Source organism: Eumetopias jubatus, unplaced genomic scaffold (genome assembly GCF_037043125.1).
Source record: "Eumetopias jubatus isolate StellerSeaLion01/CBP00866 unplaced genomic scaffold, mEumJub1_p1.0 scaffold_6, whole genome shotgun sequence".
Taxonomy (NCBI): domain Eukaryota; kingdom Metazoa; phylum Chordata; class Mammalia; order Carnivora; family Otariidae; genus Eumetopias; species Eumetopias jubatus.
In genome coordinates, this window is record NW_028274812.1 from 145893329 (window position 1) to 145913156 (window position 19828).

At 43.8% G+C, this 19828-nt stretch overlaps 4 protein-coding genes across 4 annotated transcripts; 2 read left to right on the forward strand and 2 right to left on the reverse strand.

Moving 5' to 3' along the window:
* Positions 1–28: 28 nt before the first annotated feature.
* LOC114212596 (histone H2B type 1-C/E/F/G/I-like) lies at positions 29–1834 on the reverse strand. The gene is made up of 2 exons (XM_028107525.2): positions 1742–1834; positions 29–966 (listed from the first exon to the last, which is right to left on the reverse strand). The coding sequence occupies exons 1-2, from the start codon at positions 1816–1818 to the stop codon at positions 573–575; spliced, it is 471 nt and encodes a 156-aa protein (XP_027963326.1). The 5' UTR covers positions 1819–1834; the 3' UTR covers positions 29–572.
* A 346-nt stretch (positions 1835–2180) lies between these two features.
* On the forward strand, positions 2181–4671 carry LOC148164177 (histone H3.1). The gene has a single exon (XM_088024155.1). It carries the CDS (start codon positions 2181–2183, stop codon positions 2589–2591), a length of 411 nt encoding a protein of 136 aa, XP_087880281.1. The 3' UTR covers positions 2592–4671.
* A 5102-nt stretch (positions 4672–9773) lies between these two features.
* On the reverse strand, positions 9774–11447 carry LOC114212590 (histone H1.3). Its single transcript, XM_028107520.2, has 2 exons — positions 10746–11447; positions 9774–10326 (listed from the first exon to the last, which is right to left on the reverse strand). Exons 1-2 carry the CDS (start codon positions 11405–11407, stop codon positions 10098–10100), a joined length of 891 nt encoding a protein of 296 aa, XP_027963321.2. The 5' UTR covers positions 11408–11447; the 3' UTR covers positions 9774–10097.
* A 3406-nt stretch (positions 11448–14853) lies between these two features.
* LOC148164178 (histone H4) lies at positions 14854–19680 on the forward strand. The gene has a single exon (XM_088024157.1). It carries the CDS (start codon positions 16245–16247, stop codon positions 16554–16556), a length of 312 nt encoding a protein of 103 aa, XP_087880283.1. The 5' UTR covers positions 14854–16244; the 3' UTR covers positions 16557–19680.
* The last annotated feature ends 148 nt before the right edge of the window (positions 19681–19828 follow it).

Here is a 19828-nt window from a genome sequence, read left to right on the forward strand (position 1 = left end):
ACTATACATCTGTAACAAAAAGGCAAAATAAGGAAAATTAAAAATTGTTATTGCAACCTCGAAGAAGTATCTTTGAAGCAGTCTATATTGGTAGTTAAGATTAAATTATGGGGTCCAGTAATTCCCCAGACCTAATTCAGTCTCTACTATATGATGACTAAAATTGAGACTTGGTGTCCTTTGTAAAATAATTTCTTCTCAGTGCATGACTTAACGGTTATGAAACACATCCAATTATATTGTTATAATGTAGGCGTTGTATTTAAAACAAATAACCCAAGTACATGTACTTAAGCACAGGCAATCATAAGCTCCAGACACCAACTACAAAATAATTTTAAAATCTAAACAATTAGGCAAAATAGAAGGACAAATTAAAGACTTAACAAACACAAAAAACAAACTACTCTTTCTAGAGCTTTAGCCAAGTTCCTACTGTACACATTTCACAAAATCCATGCATACCATAAAAGTGTGCTGAGAAAACTTATTACAACTCTCAATATGCAAAAACTGAGTGGCTCTGAAAAGAGCCTTTGGGTTATAAAGCTTGTCTGATGACTGGAGTCGTTTTACTTGGAGCTGGTGTACTTGGTGACGGCCTTGGTGCCCTCGGACACGGCGTGCTTGGCCAGCTCCCCGGGCAGCAGCAGGCGCACGGCCGTCTGGATCTCCCGGGACGTGATGGTCGAGCGCTTGTTGTAATGCGCCAGGCGGGACGCCTCGCCCGCGATGCGCTCGAAGATGTCGTTGACGAACGAGTTCATGATGCCCATGGCCTTGGACGAGATGCCGGTGTCGGGGTGCACCTGCTTCAGCACCTTGTACACGTACACCGAGTAGCTCTCCTTGCGGCTGCGCTTGCGCTTCTTGCCGTCCTTCTTCTGCGCCTTGGTCACCGCCTTCTTGGAGCCCTTCTTCGGGGCCGGAGCCGCCTTGGCGGGCTCGGGCATGATAATCTCAAAACTAGAGAAATTGGGACCACCGAAAAAAACAAAGGAAGCCGAAAATCCAGAATATTAATAGCACCTATATACAAACGAAGGCTCTACATTTTCATTGGACCCAATGTGGCCAATAGATTAATAGTATGTAAATTAGGAATTACAAACCTGCTTTTCTTATTGGACGAATAAACGAAGGCTTTCAGGGACACCAATAGGTTGATTTACAATACCGCTTCATTACTGTAAGTGCGTTCACTAAAACACACACACACACACACACACACACACACTCCCAATAAAATCTTATTTTTATAATTTTGAAAATAAGTAGAAACCTTCTAATTTGGACGCGTAAACCAAGGCAGGAAATCCTATTATCGAGCCCAGTCCAGTCGTAACTTTAGCTACTTTGGCTTTATCACAAATTGTCCATGACTTCCGGCAATAATACCGAGATTCTAGACAATTACTATTGTTAAGAAATCTTCTCAAAAGACTCGATCGCCGCCATCTTTTTCAAGGTTCCACATTGCAAACATTTTCTCAGGACTCTCGCCATTACACCCCGGCTCACATTTTTTTAATTCCCCAAAACCAAACAGCCCAGTGCAATCACCAGTTTGAGTCAAACCCGGTATTAAAGAGCCCGGGGCTCCAGGATACTGCAATTTTAAAACGTGAATCCTGAAATAATGAAATTCTTTACGTCTTAACACTATGACCTAGGAGACTATACTACAATGAACTAGATATTCGCTGTCAGTATAACGAAATAGAACTCACGAGATACTTACACAGTGGAACTTGCAAATAGATAAGGACAGTAAATACCACCCAGATGAAAACGGGATAAATAGAAAATGGCGGACATTTTGTTAAGAGAAATTGTAAAGCGCTTTCTCTTTCGAACATATTCTATTTTCTCTACCGAAACAGGAGGAAACTTCAAAATTATTATTAACGATAATTAACGAGTTGTGAAGCACCCTCAAAGAAACAAGTAACTTAGAATTGATTCTTTTTTTAAGGGGGCTGGGAAGATGTCGGCTAATTGAAATCGACCAATCAGAAACGCGCACGGGTCCGCTAAGCCAATGCGAATCACTCCCGCACTTCCGGGACCGCGCGGCCGTTGACTCCGGGAATCGCCCGCAACCCAATCAGGGGGATTCTGTTCCTGTATAAAAGCAGGGCCGAGAGCCTCGTTCGGTTTCTTCCCTTCGCCGCTAAGCGATGGCTCGCACGAAGCAGACGGCCCGCAAGTCGACCGGCGGCAAGGCCCCGCGCAAGCAGCTGGCCACCAAGGCGGCCCGCAAGAGCGCGCCGGCCACCGGCGGCGTCAAGAAGCCGCACCGCTACCGGCCCGGCACGGTGGCCCTGCGCGAGATCCGGCGCTACCAGAAGTCCACCGAGCTGCTGATCCGCAAGCTGCCGTTCCAGCGGCTGGTGCGCGAGATCGCGCAGGACTTCAAGACCGACCTGCGCTTCCAGAGCTCGGCCGTCATGGCCCTGCAGGAGGCGTGCGAGGCCTACCTGGTGGGGCTCTTCGAGGACACCAACCTGTGCGCCATCCACGCCAAGCGCGTCACCATCATGCCCAAGGACATCCAGCTGGCGCGCCGCATCCGCGGGGAGAGGGCCTAAATGTGATTTCCTGGTTCCGTGCCAACTCTAAACCCAAAGGCTCTTTTCAGAGCCAACCACTTTATTCTATGACAGAGACCGTGGCACTCAAGGTCCGGTTTTTGATAGAACCCTACCTCCACCCTGGCGCAGGCCTGAAAGGCCTTTGGGGACCGTCTTGGAATTGACCTCTCAAGAAGCCAGTAGTTTTTCTAATAGTGATTGCACAGTTTTATTCTAAAAGATCTGTTTTTCTTTGCCTTAAACGCAGGTCTGGTACATTTAGGTTTTGGCTTTCAGGTTTCTTGGCTTTATCCCTAACTTTGGAAATTGCTAGTTTCACCTTTTGTATTGTGGATGTTTTCTTGACTCTTGCACCCGAGGTGCTCTTCGAAGTTAACTTCTTGGGGCTGTTGCAAGGGTTGGCCCGCTGTGGTTTTGGGGTCTAGACAGCCTTCGATTGAGCCTTCAGGGCTTCCGGTTGTCTTTCCCAGAGTTTGCCTTGTTGAACTTGCACCGACCCCAAGGGGCCAGAACGCTTGGTCTGCACTTAACAGAATCTGGGGGCCCAACTCCCTAGCGACCGCCAGAACCTTGAGGAGGGTGATCCAGGATACACCTCTATGCCTCTTATAGGAAGCTGAATCTTAGGTTAGTAGCTGGGGGACCGAAAGGTAAAAGCGCAGCTTTCCCTGCGGACTCCTTGGTGTCCCTCTTTACCGGGGTCTCTAATACAGGCTAAGCAACCAACAAGAGCGGCTTGGGTGGGTCTCAGAAAGTACCTCTGGGAATGAAGAACTCCGGGATTTAGGATCCTTTTTAGTGACACTTTTTTTCCCCCCTAAGATTTTATTTTCAGTAATCTCTACACCCAGTGTGGGGCTGGCTGGGATTTACCACAAGAGTCCCATCCTCCACAGACCGAGCCAGCCGGCTGCCCCTTAACTGACACTCTTAAAAGGGGCTCTTTCAGTTTTCCTAAATTCTGTATATTAACCTCTAAATTAAATCTCATGAGAGTACCTCATATTTGTCAGTAAAACATGGCGATCCTTTAGAAGCTGGATAGTTTTCTTGCAGAAAATACTCTGTTCTCTTCTATCCCTACAAGAAAATGGGTTTCTGTGATACCCATTAAACAGATATTCCCTTCCCATGGAAATAACAGGTTCCTCAGTTTCTAAACTGGTAGCCAAATGGAAGGGAAATCAGGAAATCTGTTCTGAAAGCATTCGGGCAGTTATTTGGAAATGTAGAAGGATGTTTACTAATTGGGATACTGTGCTATTTGGAAGGATTTCATCTATTTAACTGTTTCCGCAAATTTAAGTTTGGAGATGGGAGAAGTTATACTTAACTATAGAATTAAGAGGCCTCTGTCCATTTTTTTATGGGCTGTTTCCCCTCAAAGGATCGCGAAGGAAAGAGATCAGTCAGGTGGTACATTTAACAGGGACTAAGCTGTAAATAAATTACACAGACAAGCTAGCCATAGTAGGAAGTCCTGGAGGCTTTATAGAAGAAATTTTTGTTCTTGGAACTCTGTCAGGCATTGAGACTTGAGAATGTGGGAATAGGGACTCTGGGGCCCTATGGAAAAGAGCGGAGCTAACCGTCTCTGCAATCACTGGAGTGCTGGACATTTGTAATGTTGCATAAAGGCATTCATGTTAGACTGTGGTTTCCCATATCCGGTACTTTTTTTGAGATTCTAGCACACTCAGTTTTTTAATGTGTGTTTCTGTCTCACCAAGTGTTGGTTGTTAAGACATGAGGACACAGGCTCAGAAAACATCTTGTCATATCATTAAATCCATCAGAACATCTAGAATGGTCTTTTGCCCAAAACAAATGCTCAGAATTTTTTTTAGTTAAATTGGAATTTAAAATCAAACTTTAGGGCTCCTGGGTGGCTCTGTCGGCTAACGTCTGCCTTGGACTCAGGACTTGATCCTGGGGTCCTGGGATCGAGTCCCACATCGGGCTCCCTGCTCCACTGGGAGCCTGCTTCTCCCTCTGCCTCTGCCTCTCTGTCTCTCATGAATAAATAAAATCTTTTAAAATAATAATAATAAATAAAATAAATTAAATTAAAACATTATTGGAGAAAACGGGAGCCTAGGTGGCTCAGTCGGTTAAACATCTGCCTTCGGCTCAGGTCATGTCATGATCCCAGGGTCCTAGAACTGAGCCCTGCATCAGGCTCCCTGCTCAGCATGGAGTCCGCTTCTCCCTCTGCCTCGCCCCTCACCCCTGCTCCTGCTCTTTCTCTCTCTCTCTCACTCTCTCAAATAAATAAATATTTTAAAAAATTATTGGAGAAATAGATTACTGTTTGGTACATTCTTGATTACAGAAATAAAAGACTGATTTAGTTCATGTAATTTTAATACACAACTTTCCTAAATAGAAATTTATTGAGTGGGTCGCAAATAGCCAGAAGTCAGGTATAAGTCTCCAAAATATACGGAAAGTTCAATCATGATCTACTAATATTACCTATTATATGCAATTATTATTCTATTACTGCTTTACAGATAAGAAAACTGAAGAAAGAAAGTTTCAGATAGTAAGGGGTAGAACCAAAACTTCTCCCATTAGGCATTACTATATTAAACAACAGCATCAACGTAATACTCATCACTTATCCCTGAAGGTTTTATTCCCAGGAAAAGCTGTCAGAGGAAGACTGAAATCTTTATCCAAATTCTTTCATATCTGTTAAAGGAAATGGAATGGTTTTGAAAATTTATAGGGCCCTATATGATTGTGAAGTTCTATTATACTATAATTAAACAGTCAGTTGCACAGAGATATAACCAATGCACAACAATAAAAATATAACATGACCATGGACAATTTTTAGCCTTCCTACCCACCATTCAAACAATTCTCATGTTTAAGACACACACACACACACACAATATTTTTTTTTAATTTTAAAAGGTATACATTGAAATAGTAGTACTTGTTATCAAGTTTTTTTAATAAATTTTATTTTATTGGAGAAGGATCACAAATATTCAAGTCACATTTCATATGTATCCACTGGTACATTAAGTTGTATATCCACTTTAAGCTAACATTGTTGCTATAACTACATATCATTTTGTTTAAATGTATAATCTCTGAATGACCAGGAGCTTTCTCTTATGGCAATGACAACTAAAAGTCAACACAATTCAGAAATTCCATTTCATTCTGCATACCCTTCCTACCCCATCTGACCACAGGTAAATATTGAAGTTTTATATCAGGAGACTTTTTTACCATAAAAATGCTATAAATATTTTTTATTTTCTTTTTGCAGTAGCCCCAACACGTTGGGCAGCATACTTCAGAAAGTAAGGGAAATAATGTATAAGTCAAGGCAAGGGGAAGAGGGCCATAAAAGGGGCAGGGAGATTTATTACTCTTGGCTTCCTACATAGAAAAACAGAAAATAAAGTTACTCAATCTATTTAATACCCAGGGATAATCTCACCCCTTGGACAGGATTAAAAACTTAGTCCATTCTAATGAGATAATCACTTCACACCCGTCAGAATGGCTAAAAACAAAAACACAAGAAACAACAGGTGTTGGCAAGAATGTGCAGAAAAAGGAACCCTCATGCACTGTTGGTGGGAATGCAAACTGCTGCAGGCACTGTGCAAAACACTATGGAGGTTCATCAAAAATTAAAAGGAGAACTGCCCTAAGACCCAATAATAATCACACTACTGGGTATTTATCAAAAAAATACAAAAACAGTTACTCAAAGGGATACATGCACCGCTATGTTTATTGCAGCATTATTTACAACAGCCAAATTATGGAAGCAGCTCAAGTGTCCCTCATCAACTGATGAATGGATACAGAAGAGGTGATATATACAATAGAATACTAAGCCATAAAAAAAGAATACAATCTTGTCATCTGCAACAACTTGGATGGAGCTAGAGAGTATAAGCTAAGTGAAGTAAGTCTGAGAAAGACAAATACCAGCTGATCTCAATCATGTGGAATTTAAGAAATAAAACAAACGAGCAAAGGGGGGGGAGAGAAAGACAAACCAAGAAATAGACTCTTAACTCTAGAGAACAAACTGATAGTTACCAAAGAGAAGGTGGTTAGGGGGATGAGAGAAATAGGGGATGATGATTAAAAAGTACACTTATCATGATTAAAAAAAAAAAACCTCAGTCAATTAAAAACACACACTTAAGAGTAGTGGAAAAACAAGACAAAGAAGAATAACACCCTAAGGTATACTTTAATGAGAGAAAAGAATAGGAGCATTATTAATTTGCCACTGATAATAATGGTACCCAACTGTTAAATGTCATCAAAACACATTATAAGAAGACTTTAATTAGGGGAATTTATTCATGGAGAAGGAACTTGAGATGGAATTGGAAAAACTCTCCCAGGTAGAGAAGAGAGAAGAAATGGCAGGTGAACAACTTGTTTCAAAAAAAAAAACACAAATAAGAAGGCAATGAAAGGTAAATGTGAGTTGTTATTACTGCTAATTAATGCAAGCAGATGGTATTATTATGAAAAAAGACTACAAAGTTCTCACTTGAACCAGAGGCCATGGGGAGCCACTGGCCCTATTCATAAGACCTGTAACAGAATGACCAGAATTTAGGAATTAGGGGCTGGAGACACTGGAATTAGAATGCCGGTTAGGAAACAGTAAGATCATCCCAGCTATGAGAGGAGAAGGAGAGCATGTGAGAAAGGAGAAAATGTCAGTTGCCTAGACTCTTTAAACATCAATCTGCTTCTTCAGTGACTGACGGGCAGGCATAATCAATGCCTCAACAGAGTGCCATGAATTCGGTTTGCCTCCTCCAGCTGTAAGGAGTCAGGTGATTACTAAGCAGAAAGCAGAAAGTGGTTACTTCAGCCTGGTCCTAAAAATTACTTTTGGCTCAGACCTATGCCATGTGCATAAGTACACTCCTGCGTTTAAGAAAATTTGAACATGCGCTTCACACTTTCCGTGCTAAGACGACCAGTTGATTGATTGGGTTGTGTGGCTCAGAGAGAACTACTCACAAAGGCTCCTGTCTGATGTTTTGCCATCCTCAAGTATCAATCTGTTGGGTTTTTCTAAACCTGGGTTTTTGTCACCATAGTTGGCAGACCATCTTTGTGCAGCAAAAGAGCATCAGAAACCCAAGCATGAGCATTTCAAGAGACCCTCATAGGGAGACTAGGGATGTGGCTAATGGTGAAATATAGTGACTGGGAATGAGCTTCCTGCTCATTCATCTTCCTGGTGCAGAACACTAAGACGTCTTTAGTGTTCTTGACTCATGATCTGACTGTAACAAAAATTTGGGGAGATGGAAAAAGATTGGAGTAAGTTTTGATGCCCTTGAAACAAATGCCTGTCCTAGGGAAAGGAATTTGAAGAGTAGACCACAGAGTAAAACTAGTCACTGATTAAATCATGTTTAATATTGTGTCTGATGCATTCCAAGGGGCTTGTGAATTAGAAAACTCACGAAGGGCCTAAAACAGAATCACATGAACTCTACCACCTTCCTGGATGAGCCTAAAAATGAAACCAAGAACTCCACCCCTTTTGTAGTTCATATAATAGATGGGGCGCAGTGTAAAGAAACAGACCCTAGGAACAAAGAAACTTGTATTTGAGACCCAGGTCCACCATTTACTGACAAGGCGATTCTGCTCATTTCATCTTTCTGGGCCACAATTTTCTTACCTGTGAAACAAGCATTTTAACTATGCCTAATGCAAAGTCTTTCTAGGGAGGGGATCAGAGTGTTCTGTAAACTGTAAGGAACTACAGAAATATTCCGTAGTCATTTTGACCACTCACTGAATACCACATTGTGGCATAATTCCCTTATTCCTCATTGCTCTTCATCAGAGGACTAGCGCTCTCATTCTGGGTAGAAAAGAGCTCACGGGTCTCTTGCTCCCTAACTTTCCCACTCCACACAAACTCTTGTCTTTGAAAAGATTCTTTTGTGTAAATATTTCACATTCCCTCCATTTATCCAGATCTCATTCTCAAACAAGCCACTGTCATAAAGGTTTTTTGGACTCTTAATGGAAAGAAGAAATTATGGTTTGCAGCTGCAATTGGGGAAAACCGAACTACTCCGTAGAAGAGCTAGAAAGATACTGGCAGGCTCTATCACCCCACCCTGTTGTGCGAAAGTTTAGTCAATTTCAATCAGCTATTAACCAATAAGCATAGGAGAAGGAGGCTGTAAACAAAGAAACTAAGTGAAAAGGTATTTCAACTGTGAGGTATTTGTGTGCCCACTGGAGATAAATTCACCAGTGTATGACTTCTTTCCTATTATAGATTCTTTGGATAGTCAATAGACACCTTCTCAATAGTAGAGCAGACAAGATAGGAAAGCGACATTAAAATTGCTATCATATTATTTCTTTTAAGTATGTGCATATAATAATGTGTTTCATTAGGAACACATATAACTAGAAGAAGCAGGTAGAATAATGAATGTCACTGTCAAGAGCCCAGAATAAGTGTAAACTTTATTTCTAGATATCTGCAGTACTTCAAGTGATAAGAAAACATCTGTGCTTGCCATTGCAGAAAAAGCCACAGGCACTTGCAAAATCCATTTTGATTAGCTGTCTATACACAAATGAAGGAAATGCTAAATTGCAACTGCACTTTATGAAAATAAAGACACAATGTTTTCTCATCCAGGTTTACAGCCCCATAATGATCTGTAGGACTCAGATTTTTGCCAAGATTTCCCAGTAAAATTAAGAGGGCTTCCCTGAAATAAAAAATGAAAATAAAAACACCTCAGCCCTGGAAACAAAACAGCCAGATCAACCCATCTAGAACCCATTTATTTTGCCCTGGTCACCTCAATTCCCGTAACTTTCTAACAAACCGCACAGCCTTCCGAGAGATTTTTCTTTTATTGTTCCACTTTTCCTATTCCTTGAGTATTCGGCAGAAATATTCGACAGCCAGGCATGTCTCCCTGGAACCCCTCAACAATCTAGGGAAAGGAATCTGGCAAAGAGAATAAATTATAAACCACCAGAGGTGACGTTTACATTTTTTACTACTCCTTAGCATCATTGTGGTAAGAAATTATGCAGCTTTAGCGAAGAAAAGCGTGAATAGTCCCACAAAGGAGGACTCCATCTGATCTAGTAAAAAAAAAAAAAAAAAAAAAACAGGATCTTCTACTGTTTCGCAATATATACAACTTTTAATATCTCAATCTCTAATTGGTGAAGTATTTTCTTTCTCTAGAGCACACGTAAGCCAAGAGTACCTTCTGATTGGCTAACTCTCAACAGCCCCTGCAAACCAATGGGAAAGGAAATTTTACCAAACAGCCAGAGACTATAATAACCCCTTCCTCAGACTGGCTTGAGAATTAGTTTCTTATTTAGTATGTCAGGTCGCGGCAAACAAGGCAGCAAGGCTCGCGCCAAGGCCAAGACGCGCTCGTCGCGGGCCGGCCTGCAGTTCCCGGTGGGCCGCGTCCACCGCCTGCTCCGCAAGGGCAACTACGCCGAGCGGGTCGGGGCCGGCGCGCCCGTGTACCTGGCGGCCGTGCTCGAGTACCTGACGGCCGAGATCCTGGAGCTGGCGGGCAACGCGGCGCGCGACAACAAGAAGACGCGCATCATCCCGCGCCACCTGCAGCTGGCCATCCGCAACGACGAGGAGCTCAACAAGCTGCTGGGCCGCGTGACCATCGCGCAGGGCGGCGTCCTGCCCAACATCCAGGCCGTGCTGCTGCCCAAGAAGACCGAGAGCCACCACAAGGCCAAGGGGAAGTGAAGGCTTTAAAACGGCTATTTCTATCCAAAATCCCAAGGCTCTTTTCAGAGCCACCTATTTGTCCTACGAGAACTGTGACCCGACTGGCTAGAAGCTATTTCCGGCTGCGGCAGGGTGCGCGCCAAAACAGGACCCTGTCGCTTTAAGTGAAAGCGAGCCAATCCGTCGCCGGCGGCAAATTTTGAAAGATCTCTCCGTGGACTGCCTGGTAACGAGTAAAACGAGCTGCATGCAGGTTCTAATATATAAACAAAATAATGGCTAAGTAAAATACTTACTAGTTACTTAAGCTCTTTTGCCTGATAGTAGTGGGTGGCTCTGAAAAGAGCCTTTGAGATTTCCAAAGCAGGACATCCCGCTATAATTTTTACTTCTTCTTAGGCGCAGCCTTCTTTGCCTTTGTCGCCTTGGGCTTGGCCGCTTTGGGCTTGGCTGCCTTGGGCTTCGGGGCTTTGGCCTTGGCTGGACTCTTGGTCGCCTTTTTGGGCTTGGCAGCCTTCGCCTTCTTCGGACTCTTGGCCACTTTCTTAGCGACAGCCGCTGCCGCGGGCTTCTTGGCCTTCTTGGGGGTCTTCTTGGCGCTCTTCTTGGGGGTGCTCGCCCCCGCGGCCTTCTTGGGTTTCTTGGCTGCCCCGGCCGTCTTCTTGGGCTTGGCCGCGCCCACCTTCTTGGCTTTGGGCTTGGCTTCCCCCGAAGCCGCCTTCCTGTTGAGCTTGAAGGAGCCCGAGGCGCCGGTGCCCTTGGTCTGCACCAGGGTGCCCTTGCTCACCAGGCTCTTGAGGCCCAGCTTGATGCGGCTGTTGTTCTTCTCCACGTCGTAGCCGGCGGCCGCGAGCGCCTTCTTGAGCGCGGCCAGGGACACGCCGCTGCGCTCCTTGGAGGCGGCGACGGCCTTGGTGATGAGCTCGGACACCGGGGGCCCGGACGCCTTGCGCTTGGCGGCAGCAACGCCCGTTTTCTTCGCCTTCTTCTTAACAGGCGTCTTCTCCGCAGGTGCGGGAGCAGCAGGAGGAACCGGCGCGGTCTCCGACATCTTCCTGCTTCGCCAACAAAGACCAAAAGTGCGCTCAAACTGTCCGAACGGCGTGCTTCGCAGACGGGCGGCTGGGGGTTTATATAGAGAGCGGCTGAGTGATGATTGGCTCCCTGCGCCGTGCGCAGCGCTGCTCAGAAGGGCTCCTCCGCTCCGCAGTGTGGCTGTGTTTCTTTCCTCTCAAAAAAGAAGAAAAACGTAAGAAATCTGGGCATGAAATAATTAGAGATTTGGGGGAAACGGATCCAAGAGTCCTCAGGCTTCATTCCTGCTTTATTTGCTATCCCTAGTTTCAAAGCCAGTACCCCGAAACTTTCCCCATTCCCCCAGCTCTCTTTAAAACTTGGCTCGCATTGAGACAACTTTCAGATTTTCCTTAAAAATGCTCTTTCTCTCTCTTTCCTTTGCACGTCTGTCTCCCAGGGCATTGTTCTGCACATTCGTCCCTTTGCAAGTTTATATAAATAAGCTCATTTTTACTCAAATATACAAGGAAAGACGCTTTTTTCGCGAGAGCAATAGCACAGCTCTCCCGCAGTTTGCACGAAGCCCTGGGAATTGGCACTGGGCTAGAACATTCTACGTACAAGATGGATAACGATTTTTTTAATAGATTCATTTTTAAGTATTTGAGTGACCAGTGGGTAAACTGTGTTCGACCCCCGTGTTTTGGAGATTTAAACATTTTAGGAAGAATGGGGAATGAGGATGGATGCTCCATTCGTTTTCCACATAAAAAGTTCTAAATAGCAACTTTCCTAAAATAGTGGTAGAATAGATTTTTCAGACCTGGGACGGGCATTAGGGACCAACCACCAAATCTACAAGGAGCAAAAGTTAATCGTGAAGCTCTACAATGGTAGTTCTACCTCATTTTACCAGTTAGGAGCTGAAGAACACAAACTCATGTGTTTATATCCCATCTCCTTAAAACTGTAAATTACTTAATGACACCCTGTCCATAAGATATGTTCCCTCCAATACTTAGCATAGAATTTTGTTTGTACATATTTCCTGTATTTCAAAATGATATTTAAAGTACAGATTTTATGTGACTCTCTTCCAGCTTCGCCAGTAAGGGACACAAGATTAGAAGGGAGACGTTCTCATTTAAATCACTCTTTCTGAATTTTCATAATGTTCCCTGGGCTTTTTACTAACAGAATATGAAGTGGGCTGTCACAACCTCAATTATTTGGCGAAATATGTCCACCTAAGAAGTAGAACAAACATTTCACAGCCAACTGTGACCCACTTTACTGCTTTACTGTTGGTTTGCAACACAACAGAGCTAATGAAATTAGGTAAATATTGGATAATTAAGCACAAATTTAATATCTACCAAATAGTCAGATACTGAAATTAAACTCCATGCTTGTTAAAACAAATAAGCAAGAACAGTATTTTGGTGTTATGTCTCTTCTAACAAATACCCTTATTTCTTAAAAATTTTGTTATTCTGGTTTACATTCAATGGTAATTTAAGAATTTTCTCAAATAAATCCAAGATAAGATCATCATTTTTGAAGATGTCATCTCTCTACACTAACACTTAATTCCATAAAAGTCACTTGGCCTGTTTTTAAGTAGCCATTTATTGACTGGCACTGACTGAAACCAAGCCTCTGGGACTTGAGTCCATGTTAAAAACCAAACACAAATACTGTGTTTAGAGAGTACACTTATAGGACTGGATCTGCAGCATGCAGTTCTCCCTAAGCAGGCATTTCATGTGTGTCTAGAAGGGACCGTTTGTCATCCTCAGTAGCATCAATGTCAATAGCAATGGTCCCAGACATTACATAGGTCCTGTTCTTTTTCAGACCAGAGCCTATATTATCATCTAGACCTAAAGATAGAATTATAACTCAGATTTCTAAAAGTTTACCATTTTGGTCATCATTGTAGCCAAAACATCTGTTGTTGAAAACTCCTTGGAATTGTTCCCTAAGTTACATACACTCAATTTAAGATGGGTGACAGGACCCCACAGCGGATGTCACCATTCCATTCTTGTACAACTCTTACTGGTTTCTGGGACTATTTAGGTTCTAAATAAGTAAGAAGACTTTGGGGCTATTTCCTTCACTGTGGGTAATCTCTGCCCTTCCTGGAGGGCAAGAATTGAGACTTGAATCCACCTGAAAAGTTCTTCCCCAGATGTTTATAGAAGGATGGGGCTTGGCTGCATATTCTTACTGCTATGGCCTGAGACTGAGGTACTTAGCCTCTCTGTACGTGTAGCATAAACAAGGTTCTGGAAAGCTGGCTCATCCCAAGGGACTGGGAACTTGAAAGGTTCCACCTATTACTTTGGTAAACCACGAAAATGTTGTGTTCCTTACTTTTGAGGCCTAAGTCTGTATACATTTTAAGACAATTGATTTTGCACTGGACTGAAACTTGCACCATTAATTTTATAGATATAAAAATAACAGAAAAAGCACAGTTGGATGAGTGATGGATAGCTCTCCTAGGAATTCATGTTCTCCCAATTTTGATGTCAACCTCCCTTTCATCACAGTAAACCACTCTGAAAGATCTAGGTAGCACTCACCAGGTCAGTCCATGGTGGCTGTACTTATGTGTTCCAAAATTCAGTGAATTTCAGAGTTTAAGAGAAAAGTGACTGTAAATACCAAAAAAGAGAGAAGACAGCATAAGGGCTCTATAGCAGATAGAGCATTGTGTCGGAATCAAATGTGTTCAGAGGGCCATGAAAAAGCACATCTATTTTAATTTCCTTTCAGATGGTCTCATCTAAGAGCACTCTCCCACTTAAAACTCCTCTCCAAAGATCTCATTTTATTTCCTATGAAGGGCAATACCGACATCAAACTTCCAATTTCCTTTTTGTATGTCCCTCTCTATCTGTGATATCTGTTATACCCAGGGGTTGACTAATCGCTCTCATATTTCAAAAATACTCCAATCCTCACTTCCTGCAGTAAGCCTAATTTTCAAATATCCACCACACTCCCTCCCCAGTCTGCACTAGAAGTTCCTCAGAAGAAATTCACTGTCACAGAACAGCCCAATGTCACGTATGTGCAATGATGGAAGTGTTCTTTATCTGCACTGTCAAATAGACAGCCACTACCTACATGTTGCTATTTAGCAGTTAAATGTAGCTAGGGTGATGGAAGAAATGTTTGATTTGATTTCATTTTAATTACTGTACATTTAAATGAGCGCACGTGACTGGAGGCTGACGAGGGCAACACAGCTTTAAAACAATGTCTTGGGGCTCCTGGGGGGGGTTCAGTCTGTTAAGCGTCTGCCTTTGGTTCAGGTCAGGATCCGGGACCCTGGGATCCAGCCACCCCCACCCCCCACCCCACCCGCCAATGAGCTTCCTGCACAGTGGGGAGCCTGCTTCTCCCTCTCCCTCTACTCCTGCTCTCTCTCTCAAATAAATAACATCTTAAAAAAAAAAAAAAAAACCTCTTCTCAAACTTGAATGAGCATACCACCCATTGGAAATACTATTAAAAATGCCATATCAATTCAGTAGACTTGGGGTCGGGCCTAAAATTCTGTGCATCTAACAAGCTCCCAGGTGAGGCTGAGGTTGTTGGAACACAGCTGCTGCACCCATTACTGCTGGATGGAAACTGGTAATCGGGGCCAATGTCTGACCCCTCACCCTGAGTTCACTTTTCTCTTCCTTCTTCTTAAGCTTTGAGTTCCTTAAAAGAACCTATATGATTGTCTTTGTAAACCTGGTATTTGTACATTGATCTCGGCATATACTAGACCCTGAGTTCTTGAATGAATGAACGAATCAGTGATTATTCTTTGATTCATGGAAGATCCCTGGGTCTTAAGTCTGCAGGTAATGTAGCTGAGCTAAATTTCAATAATGTCTGCCTAAAGGAAATCAATAATCGGCTGCCTGCCTATAGTGTAAGTACCAGCAGAGAAGGAATTTTTTAAATTACCTTTAATAGTACACAGAAGGGAGGCACTTATTGTGAATGTACAGAATGAGTAAATATTGGCATTTGTCTATTAAGCATATCAATGTATCATCTATGTATAGAATGTTAATTCTGCAACTCTTTTTACCTGGACAGTATTTCAGTTTATTAGCATTTATGTTTATTATTAATTCTGTTGATTTGCAAACTTTTACACAGCATGATGTATCTTCAGTTATTTTACTGACATAGATTAGTAGTAGGTGACAAGATCAGAAGACCTCAGTTCTACCCCAACAACATCACTTATTAGAACAGGATTAGGTCTCCAAGCCTGGAATTCTTCATCTCCACAATACAAATAGTGCTTTACAAATGTGGGGGTAGAGTTTGCTCCCCTTCCCAGAGTTTCCTTTTTATCAGGAATGCTGAAAACCACGTAAGTATATATGTCCTGCCAAAGGGGAATGTTCTGTGATCTGCCCTATTTAAATAAGTATTGTAAGCATTAATACTTGCATTTTTTAAAAGTCTTCACATTTAAAAATTACTTTTATTCTGTTATCCCTCGCTTTTATAGACAACCGTAGCGTCACTGCCCCCTTTTTATAAATGATAAAAGAGGTGAGGAGACTAATACAATATCAATGATCTGAGAGATCCCACAGGCACAGGACTAGTCGCAGAAACCAGCGATTCCGGCCTCTACAAGGAAAGGGGAGTCAGATGCGGCCCGCACTCCCCACCCCCTCCTGTCGCTAAGCCGGGGCCCCGCCGAGGAAGGTGGGAAGGGGCGGAGCGGAGGACTCGTTCCCGCCCCTAGCGCTTCAGTTTCCAAAAAGGTCCGCAAGAGTGGTATATAAAGGGCTGCAGGCCGAGCTCCGGGACTGGAAGGTGACGGCTGCCTGCTGTTCGGCATGTCTGGCCGCGGCAAGGGCGGGAAGGGCCTGGGCAAGGGCGGCGCCAAGCGCCACCGCAAGGTGCTGCGCGACAACATCCAGGGCATCACCAAGCCCGCCATCCGGCGGCTGGCCCGGCGCGGCGGCGTCAAGCGCATCTCCGGCCTCATCTACGAGGAGACCCGCGGGGTGCTCAAGGTGTTCCTGGAGAACGTGATCCGGGACGCCGTCACCTACACGGAGCACGCCAAGCGCAAGACGGTCACGGCCATGGACGTGGTCTACGCGCTCAAGCGCCAGGGCCGCACCCTCTACGGCTTCGGGGGCTGAGCTTCGTCGCAGCTCTGGGCGCTGCAGCCTCGCCGTCGTCCCCAAAGGCTCTTCTCAGGGCCACCCACTTGGTCACAGGAAGAGCTGTTTTCCGGAGGACAGAGGTAACACCTAATGCTTTGTCGCTGTTCCTTTTCTCGGACTCTGGCTGAACGGGCGCCCCGTTCCCCCGGCGGCTTCTGGAGACGCGCTCCGCGGCCGGTGGCGGTTGGCTAAGGTGGCGGCGCCCGGCGGACCCCGGAGAAGGAAGGCGTGCACCTTGCAGCCGCCGGGCTTGCCTCCTTCATGTGTTCTGTTCGCTCTGCCTTGGCCTTCCCACCTAGGACCTCATCCCTCCCTCTATTTCTCTGCCGGGCAGCCAGATGAGGTGGCCTTCAGCCCACGCTCACCCAGCTATTGATGTTCTAAACGTTCTCCCTACTTGGAGACTTGGGTTTGCCTTCCTGGATGCCAGAGAAAGCACTCCCTTGTTGACCGTGGACAGTTATCGTCTGTGTTGTGTTAAGCCCACAAGATACTGCCAATAGCTTTTTTTAACGAACTAGTGAGCTTTGTTGGCTGGCCTAATTTAACGGTAGTGCTGTAGCCCAGCGTAAGTCTTCTGGCTCCTTACTATCAATGTATATACCTGTCTCCACTTAATCCAGACCCCTATCAATTACTCGATCTTAACTATTATGTTAAATCTCCAAGAAATCTGGAGTATCCATGTCTCAGTCACTCTTCATGATTATCTGTTTTCTGTACCACTCACTAAAACACCTTTGCCATGGTTACCAGCGACCTAATTGCCAAGTCCTAAAGAACACTAGAACATCCATCTGCTGCAACTGATCTAATTCATCCCTCCTCCCTTCGCAGTCTCTTCACAGGGTTTTTGGTACCTTTCGTCCTGACCCAGATCCTGTATTCTCCATGATTCTTCTCACTTTGCTTTTGGGGCCCTATTCCTCTGCTTGTAATTCTTCCCAGTGAACAAACTTGCAGTGTCTTCACATCAGTCCGTAGATCTTCCTTGAGTCATCCAGAGATGGTGAGACAGCCAGACTCTTCCAGAGATGGTGAGACATCCAGGCACCCAGGAAAAAACAGGATCAGCAGAACGGTAGCAGAAGGGGCCATCCCAAAATACACCACTTTGGCATAAGGATTATTTTGAGCTCAAGGCACTTGAAAAGCAGATGTAAGAATGGGGCTCTGACCTTCCCATTTCTCCCTGAAGGCAGATAATGGTCCCATGTGAAAGGAGTCGTGTCTATATGAGAAGAACGCATCACTAGAAACAGTCATGCTGAGAGAAATCTATACAAACAGACCTTGGTAAAATAACCCTGTATCTCCTTTCGTCCCCTCCTATTTTTGTTGCTATTTCAAGATTATTATTCTTTGTTCAACCTAGCGTGTAAGCACTTAGGCCTAACCACTTTCAGGGGCTTCATGTTCCTGTGAAGACTCCCATGAGCACATAAAAATATTAAATAACATGTGTATGCTTTTCTCTTGTTACTCTGTTTTATGTCAATTTAATTCTTCGGCTCAGCCAGAGACCCCGAAAGGGTACTGGGACATTCTGCCTCTTGTACACAGCCTTCCAGCCCAATCCTCAAAGCCCTTCTGTGACTGCAGGTTCCTGCCAGATCTTTGCCTGCATCGTTCACCCCCCACCACCACCACCACCACAATCCCTCCACCTTGCTGCAGTCGGAGACCTGAGTGGTGTGCACATTTCATTATCTCATCTAGGCCAAACTACAAAAAATAAAAAGCCTTCACTGGTTCTCCTAACATCTGCAGAATAAAATCCAATTCTTGTGCTTTATGTGGCATCTGCTCACCTGCAGAATCTCCTCTTCCAGCCTGGCATCTGCTCACCTGCAGAATCTCCTCTTCCAGCCTGGCATCTGCTCACCTGCAGAATCTCCTCTTCCAGCCCGTCTCGCCCTCCACCACTGACTTCTCTAGCTGAATATACTTGTCATACTTGGAGCTTTCTTTTCCTCAGCAGTATCCTTTATATACACGTGTCTCCATCCTCAAAAAAAACTTCAACTTTTGGGGAGGTTTTATAAAAACGCTCTCAGGTTCTCTGGCTGGACCCAGTAAATGAGACTAAGAAAAGGCAGCCTAACCAGGAAAACAAACAGAAGCTTACCATGTGCATCACATACACACACGTAAGAGCCCTCGGCAATAAGGAACTCAAAGCAGAAGTTAGAGTTTGGGGTCTATGTACCTAATTTAGTAGGGGACAGGGAGGGAAGAAGGGCTCTTATGGAAAAGCAAATGACTTTTTGGAAAGATAAATAGGCCTAAAAGAATAGATGGCAGATATGATAGTTTATGACAAAGTCTGGGTGTGGTACCAACTTCTCATTTACAATGAGAGACGAATGTTGCTCCCAAGGAGGGGATGTAAAACAACTGAGTTATTTTTGAAAGGACCTGCTTTTAGGCGCAGAAAGATATCAGGAACTCAAATGCTTTCAGCCAGAATTAATTCTTATGCTTTGTATAAGTGTTTATATAAAGTGGCATATTTTGGGGTGGCAGATCCTGATTCCCTTCACTCCTTTAAGAGTTTCCATCAGGAAAACTTCACCTGATTCTGCCGGACAAAATCAGTACCTAGGACTTCCTGACATTCCAAAAGACATGCTCCACGCATGTACCTAACCCAGCATCAGAGTTCCCAATCCAACTTCAGAGCTACTACACAGTTAAGCAGCTCTCTAGATGCCTTGAAGGCTTCATTTTGCTATTCTCAGGACCAAGGTAATTACCAGCACCTAGTATTCACTTAGCAAATATTTGTGCAATGACTAGATGATTCAATGGAATGAATAAACTATCAAAGGTCACAAGTAAACTTTTATACAAATTCCTTTCCTTTAATAATTTTATCTGCTCCCCTAGAACTTTTTCCTCTCTTACCACTTTCTCTGACACAAATGTCAGGCTTGTGGCTACAAAGCACCATCGCAGACTTTCAGATACAGATTGTAAACTCTCAGTTTGGGATAAAAATAATTTAATGAGTCCCAATCTGCATGTATAAAATAAATATGCCTCCTGTTTCTTGTTCTCGCAGGTCTTTATTTTAAAGTCCACCTTTCAAAGAGGATAATTTTACCCAAAATTTTCTCACAAAAATGCCACTGTCATAGGCTCCTATGTAATCAAAGTGAGCCAGATTTCTATCACTGTTTAATGGAATAGTTATATGTTGCTATAGAATTCTTAAGCTTTATTTTGCTGGCATGAGATAAGAGAAA

Coding starts and splice junctions, on each gene's coding strand:
- LOC148164177 (XM_088024155.1), top strand. CDS start 2,181: ATGGCTCGCACGAAGCAGACGGCCCGCAAGTCGACCGGCGGCAAGGCC.
- LOC148164178 (XM_088024157.1), top strand. CDS start 16,245: ATGTCTGGCCGCGGCAAGGGCGGGAAGGGCCTGGGCAAGGGCGGCGCC.
- LOC114212590 (XM_028107520.2), bottom strand. CDS start 11,407: ATGTCGGAGACCGCGCCGGTTCCTCCTGCTGCTCCCGCACCTGCGGAG. Junction 10,327..10,745: donor AAGGCTGCGCCTAAGAAGAA/GTAAAAATTATA, acceptor CTTGGGCAGCAG/CACGGCCTGGATGTTGGGCA.
- LOC114212596 (XM_028107525.2), bottom strand. CDS start 1,818: ATGTCCGCCATTTTCTATTTATCCCGTTTTCATCTGGGTGGTATTTAC. Junction 967..1,741: donor CTATTTGCAAGTTCCACTGT/GTAAGTATCTCG, acceptor CAATTTCTCTAG/TTTTGAGATTATCATGCCCG.